Here is a 7,500-nt window from a genome sequence, read left to right as displayed (position 1 = left end):
CACGGTGATCCAGTAGGTGAAGAAGGGCCTGGAGGACAGAGGAGACAAGGAGAGAGAGAGAGGAGAGTGGAGAGAGAGAGGAGACAGAGAGAGGAGAGAGAGAGAGGAGAGAGGGGAGACAGAGAGAGGAGACAGAGAGAGGAGACAGAGAGGAGAGAGAGGAGAGTGGAGAGAGAGAGGAGACAGAGAGAGGAGACAGAGAGAGGAGAGAGGGGAGACAGAGAGAGGAGACAGAGAGAGGAGACAGAGAGAGGAGAGAGGGGAGACAGAGAGAGGAGACAGAGAGAGGAGACAGAGAGAGGGAGACAGAGAGAGGAGACAGAGAGAGGGAGACAGAGAGAGGAGACAGAGAGAGGGAGACAGAGAGAGGAGACAGAGAGAGGAGAGAGAGGAGACAGAGAGAGGGAGACAAGGAGAGGAGACAGAGAGAGGAGAGAGAGGAGACAGAGAGAGGGAGACAAGGAGAGGAGACAAGGAGAGAGGAGAGAGAGGAGACAAGGAGAGAGGAGAGAGAGAGAGGAGACAGAGAGAGGAGACAGAGAGAGGAGACAGAGAGAGGAGACAAGGAGAGAGGAGAGAGAGAGAGGAGACAGAGAGAGGAGACAGAGAGAGGAGACAGAGAGAGGAGACAAGGAGAGAGGAGAGAGAGAGAGGAGACAGAGAGAGGAGACAGAGAGAGGAGACAGAGAGAGGAGACAGAGAGAGGAGAGAGGAGAGAGGAGACAGAGAGAGGAGACAGAGAGAGGAGACAGAGAGAGGAGAGAGGAGAGAGGAGACAGAGAGAGGAGACAGAGAGAGGAGACAGAGAGAGGAGACAGAGAGAGGAGACAGAGAGAGGAGACAGAGAGAGGAGAGAGAGAGAGGAGACAGAGAGAGGAGACAGAGAGAGGAGACAGAGGAGACAAGGAGACAGAGAGAGGAGACAGAGAGAGGAGACAGAGGAGACAAGGAGAGGAGACAAGGAGAGAGGAGACAGAGGAGACAAGGAGACAGAGGACAAACAGAGGACAGATGAGAGACAGAAGAGCTTGTTAGCAGCAGCGAGGCGGATGGCAGTACTCTCAGCGCCGTCATTAGGACACGACACAAGGACACGACACAAGGACACGAGACAAGGACACGACACAAGGACACGACACAAGGACACGAGACAAGGACACGAGACAAGGACACAAGGACACGACACAAGGACACGACACAAGGACACGACACAAGGACACGAGACAAGGACACGACACAAGGACACGAGACAAGGACACGACACAAGGACACGACACAAGGACACGACACAAGGACACGACACAAGGACACAAGGACACGACACAAGGACACGACACAAGGACACAAGGACACGACACAAGGACACACTGGCTGAACTCTCGATGACCACCGGACCAGGTGAACGTGTGCCAATCTGTTTGCAGCTCTGACATAATGCATGAGATCACAAGATAAGATGAGAAAAATAAACAGTATGCACAAGGTGCGTTTCGGCCTTGTTTTTTCTCTGGTTAACCTTCTGTAGTGTGGTAGTGAAAGGTTAACCTTATGTAGTGTGGTAGTGAAAGGGTTAACCTTCTGTAGTGTGGTAGTGAAAGGTTAACCTTATGTAGTGTGGTAGTGAAAGGGTTAACCTTCTGTAGTGTGGTAGTGAAAGGGTTAACCTTCTGTAGTGTCGCAGTGACTAAAGTTCAGCCCTATGTTACTCTATTTAATTAGCACTAAAAGGGATTTTTCTTTATTGTGTAAGAAACTTCAGAATGTTATCTTTCAAAAAAAGTCCAGGCTTATGCATGTGCTATAAGCATAAAGTATAAAAATACGCTTTTCAAAAAAAGTATGCAGTCCTCAAGTTCAAGTTTAAAAATGGCCACTTTTCTGGGCGCCTGTTAAGAGGTTAAGAGGAGAGAGAGCGCGCAGCGGGACGGTACCTGTGGTCGTCCATGTCCTCGATCTGCCTCTTGACGTAGCTGTCGATGCGCTTGCGGTAGGTGCGGTTGGTGAGCTTGCCCACCATGCCCAGGCCGTACGGCCGCTTCTCCCGCGCGAACAGCTTCTTCACCGGCACTGCGATGCGCTGGCCCCGCCTCTGACCGCTGACACTCACCACCTCCTGCCGCAGGGGGATCTTTGGGGGGCCCGGGGTCCCCTCTTTGGCCTTACGCCACCCTCGCTCCAGGGGTCTGGGGGTCAAGGGGACAAAAGACAAGAGACGTAAATGAACAGATACCTTTTTACAAAGACGAGGTCGAGACTTTCCCCCGGACGCAGGGGGAGATGTGATCTCGTTAGGGCTGCCAACGAATATTCTATAGTCAAATTAATAATCGACTTGATTGTGAAAATTAATATTGGATTGTGAAAAAAGAAAACAGCCCCCCCAGCTGTCTTCCTCTCTTCCTCTCACCTGAGAGAGCTGCACTTTCATTTAGCGGAGCTGAAGACAGTAGTAACAACAACAACAACAACAACAACACGAGCGGACATTGCGCTCGTCACCAACGCAAGAGACACCGGGTTCGAATCCGGCTGTCGGCGATGCCTCCGGCTTGGGCCGGCCGTTATACTGACTCAATTGGCAGAGTCAGCGGGTGGAAGTCGATGGGTGGTAATCTGGACGTTGTGGACAGCGACTCCTACAGGTCGGTTGGGGGACGCCTGCACAGCAGAGACAGGAAATGGCGGGGGCAGTGTGAGCCTCCCACACGTTACACCTCGCCACTGAGAGTCCGCGCTGGCAGGTGAAAAGATGTGACAGGCTGCCTCCTCGTGTGACGTGTAGGACGTGTAGGACATGTAGGACATGTAGGACGTGACGTGTAGGACGTGTAGGACATGTAGGACGTGTAGGACATGTAGGACGTGTAGGACATGTAGGACGTGTAGGACGTGTAGGACGTGTAGGACATGTAGGACGTGTAGGACGTGTAGGAGGTGTAGGAGGTGTAGGACATGTAGGACATGTAGGACGTGACGTGTAGGACGTGTAGGACATGTAGGACATGTAGGACGTGTAGGACATGTAGGACATGTAGGACGTGTAGGACGTGTAGGACATGTAGGACGTGTAGGACGTGTAGGACGTGTAGGAGGTGTAGGACGTGTAGGACATGTAGGACGTGTAGGACATGTAGGACGTGTAGGACATGTAGGACGTGTAGGACATGTAGGACGTGTAGGACATGTAGGACATGTAGGACATGTAGGACGTGTAGGAGGTGTAGGACGTGTAGGACATGTAGGACGTGTAGGACGTGTAGGACGTGTAGGACATGTAGGACGTGTAGGACATGTAGGACGTGTAGGACATGTAGGACATGTAGGACATGTAGGACGTGTAGGACATGTAGGACATGTAGGACATGTAGGACGTGTAGGACGTGTAGGACATGTAGGACGTGTAGGACGTGTAGGACATGTAGGACGTGTAGGACATGTAGGACATGTAGGACGTGTAGGACATGTAGGACATGTAGGACATGTAGGACGTGTAGGACGTGTAGGACATGTAGGACATGTAGGACATGTAGGACGTGTAGGACATGTAGGACGTGTAGGACATGTAGGACGTGTAGGACGTGTAGGACGTGTAGGACATGTAGGACGTGTAGGACGTGTAGGACGTGTAGGACATGTAGGACATGTAGGACGTGTAGGACGTGTAGGACGTGTAGGACGTGACGTGTAGGACATGTAGGACATGTAGGACGTGTAGGACGTGTAGGACGTGTAGGACATGTAGGACGTGTAGGACATGTAGGACGTGTAGGACATGTAGGACGTGTAGGACATGTAGGACGTGTAGGACGTGTAGGACATGTAGGACATGTAGGACGTGTAGGAGGTGTAGGACATGTAGGACGTGTAGGAGGTGTAGGACATGTAGGACGTGTAGGACGTGTAGGACGTGTAGGACGTGTAGGACATGTAGGACATGTAGGACGTGTAGGACGTGTAGGACATGTAGGAGGTGTAGGACATGTAGGACGTGTAGGACATGTAGGACGTGACGTGTAGGACGTGTAGGACATGTAGGACGTGTAGGACATGTAGGACATGTAGGACGTGACGTGTAGGACGTGTAGGACATGTAGGACGTGTAGGACATGTAGGACGTGTAGGACATGTAGGACGTGACGTGTAGGACGTGTAGGACATGTAGGACGTGTAGGAGGTGTAGGACATGTAGGACGTGTAGGACGTGTAGGAGGTGTAGGACATGTAGGACGTGTAGGAGGTGTAGGATGTGTAGGACGTGTAGGACATGTAGGACATGTAGGAGGTGTAGGACATGTAGGACATGTAGGACATGTAGGACGTGTAGGACATGTAGGACGTGTAGGAGGTGTAGGACATGTAGGACGTGTAGGACGTGTAGGACATGTAGGACATGTAGGACGTGTAGGACATGTAGGACATGTAGGACGTGTAGGACATGTAGGACATGTAGGACGTGTAGGAGGTGTAGGAGGTGTAGGAGGTGTAGGACATGTAGGACATGTAGGACGTGTAGGACATGTAGGACATGTAGGAGGTGTAGGAGGTGTAGGACATGTAGGACATGTAGGACGTGTAGGACGTGTAGGACATGTAGGACATGTAGGACATGTAGGACGTGTAGGACATGTAGGACATGTAGGACGTGTAGGACATGTAGGACGTGTAGGACATGTAGGACGTGTAGGACGTGTAGGACATGTAGGACATGTAGGACATGTAGGACGTGTAGGACATGTAGGACGTGTAGGACATGTAGGACATGTAGGACATGTAGGACATGTAGGACATGTAGGACGTGTAGGACATGTAGGACGTGTAGGACATGTAGGACATGTAGGACATGTAGGACATGTAGGACATGTAGGACGTGTAGGACATGTAGGACATGTAGGACATGTAGGACGTGTAGGACATGTAGGACGTGTAGGACATGTAGGACGTGTAGGACGTGTAGGACGTGTAGGACATGTAGGACGTGTAGGACATGTAGGACATGTAGGACGTGTAGGACATGTAGGACGTGTAGGACGTGTAGGACGTGTAGGACATGTAGGACATGTAGGACGTGTAGGACGTGTAGGACGTGACGTGTAGGACGTGTAGGACATGTAGGACGTGTAGGACGTGTAGGACATGTAGGACGTGTAGGACGTGTAGGACATGTAGGACGTGTAGGAGGTGTAGGACATGTAGGACGTGTAGGACGTGTAGGACGTGACGTGTAGGACGTGTAGGACATGTAGGACGTGTAGGACATGTAGGACGTGTAGGACATGTAGGACATGTAGGACATGTAGGACATGTAGGACGTGTAGGACATGTAGGACATGTAGGACATGTAGGGACGTGTAGGACGTGTAGGACATGTAGGGACGTGTAGGAGGTGTAGGACATGTAGGACATGTAGGACGTGTAGGACATGTAGGACGTGTAGGGACATGTAGGACGTGTAGGACATGTAGGACATGTAGGACATGTAGGACATGTAGGACGTGTAGGAGGTGTAGGACGTGTAGGACGTGTAGGACGTGTAGGACGTGACGTGTAGGACGTGTAGGACGTGTAGGACATGTAGGGACGTGTAGGAGGTGTAGGGACGTGTAGGACGTGTAGGACATGTAGGGACATGTAGGGACATGTAGGACGTGACGTGTAGGACGTGTAGGACATGTACGACGTGTAGGAGGTGTAGGAGGTGTAGGAGGTGTAGGACGTGTAGGACGTGTAGGAGGTGTAGGGAGGTGTAGGGACATGTAGGACGTGTAGGAGGTGTAGGAGGTGTAGGACATGTAGGACGTGTAGGAGGTGTAGGACGTGTAGGAGGTGTAGGACGTGTAGGACGTGTAGGGACATGTAGGACGTGTAGGAGGTGTAGGGACATGTAGGACGTGTAGGAGGGTGTAGGACGTGTAGGACGTGTAGGACGTGTAGGACATGTAGGACATGTAGGACGTGTAGGACGTGTAGGGACATGTAGGACGTGTAGGGACATGTAGGACGTGTAGGAGGTGTAGGACATGTAGGACATGTAGGACGTGTAGGACGTGTAGGAGGTGTAGGGACATGTAGGACGTGTAGGACATGTAGGACGTGTAGGACGTGTAGGAGGTGTAGGGACATGTAGGACATGTAGGACGTGTAGGACATGTAGGGACATGTAGGACATGTAGGACGTGTAGGACATGTAGGACATGTAGGAGGTGTAGGACATGTAGGACGTGTAGGACGTGTAGGACATGTAGGACGTGTAGGACGTGTAGGACGTGTAGGGACATGTAGGACGTGTAGGACATGTAGGACGTGTAGGAGGTGTAGGACGTGTAGGACGTGTAGGACGTGTAGGACATGTAGGACATGTAGGAACATGTAGGACGTGTAGGACGTGTAGGACGTGTAGGACGTGTAGGACATGTAGGACATGTAGGACGTGTAGGGAGGTGTAGGACGTGTAGGATGTGTAGGAGGTGTAGGACATGTAGGACGTGTAGGACATGTAGGACGTGTAGGACGTGTAGGGACATGTAGGACGTGTAGGACATGTAGGACGTGTAGGAGGTGTAGGACATGTAGGACGTGACGTGTAGGACAACGTGTAGGACGTGTAGGACATGTAGGACATGTAGGACATGTAGGACGTGTAGGAGGTGTAGGACATGTAGGGACATGTAGGACGTGTAGGACGTGTAGGACATGTAGGACATGTAGGACATGTAGGACGTGTAGGACATGTAGGACATGTAGGACGTGTAGGACATGTAGGACATGTAGGACGTGTAGGACGTGTAGGGACATGTAGGGACGTGTAGGACATGTAGGACGTGTAGGACGTGTAGGACATGTAGGACATGTAGGACATGTAGGACGTGTAGGACGTGTAGGGACGTGTAGGACATGTAGGACATGTAGGGACATGTAGGACATGTAGGACGTGTAGGGACATGTAGGACATGTAGGACATGTAGGACGTGTAGGGACATGTAGGACGTGTAGGACGTGTAGGACATGTAGGACGTGTAGGAGGACATGTAGGACTTGTAGGACGTGTAGGACGTGTTAGGGACATGTAGGACATGTAGGACGTGTAGGAGTGACGTGGACGTGTAGGACGTGTAGGACATGTAGGACATGTAGGAGGACGTGTAGGACGTGTAGGGACAGTGTAGGGACATGTAGGACGTGTAGGACATGTAGGACGACGTGTAGGAAAAGAGACTCACTCACGCAGGCTGGGTGGCGCAGCGGACATTGCGCCCGTCACTAACGCAAAAAAAAAAAGACACCGGTATCGAATCCGGCTGTCCAGCGTTGCCTCCGGCTTGGGCTTGGGGCCGTCATCATACTGACTCAATTGGCAGAGCCAGCGGAGGGGGGGGAGCGACTCCTACAGGTCGGTCAGGTCGGGCGCCTGCACAGCAAAGTCAGGAAATGGCGCGGGGGGCAGAGTGTGAGCCTCCCACACGTTAGTTACACCTCGCCAATGAGAGTCTGCGCTGGCAGGTG

General features: G+C 51.9%; 2 protein-coding genes across 5 annotated transcripts in view; both read right to left on the bottom strand.

Moving 5' to 3' along the window:
- LOC311240890 (inactive rhomboid protein 1-like) overlaps positions 1-5,058 on the bottom strand; it is a gene marked incomplete at its 5' end in the record, with an annotated part of 22,051 nt that extends 16,993 nt beyond the window's left edge. Inside the window, 3 exons of the mRNA XM_084329495.1 lie at positions 1-28; positions 1,932-2,183; positions 3,683-5,058. The exon at positions 1-28 is cut by the window's left edge and continues 84 nt beyond it. Of these exons, the coding sequence (XP_084185621.1) occupies positions 1-28; positions 1,932-2,183; positions 3,683-5,058 (1,656 nt within the window). The remainder of the gene's footprint in view (positions 29-1,931; positions 2,184-3,682) is intronic.
- nprl3 (NPR3-like, GATOR1 complex subunit) overlaps positions 1-7,500 on the bottom strand; it is a 285,213-nt gene that overhangs the window by 228,890 nt on the left and 48,823 nt on the right. The gene's annotated exons all lie outside the window — the stretch shown is intronic.

Source organism: Notolepis coatsorum (genome assembly GCF_963971535.1).
Source record: "Notolepis coatsorum genome assembly, chromosome: 14".
NCBI classification, from domain to species: Eukaryota; Metazoa; Chordata; class Actinopteri; order Aulopiformes; family Paralepididae; genus Notolepis; species Notolepis coatsorum.
Note: the sequence above shows the minus strand (reverse complement) of the source record. Positions and strands in the feature narration are given on the sequence as shown.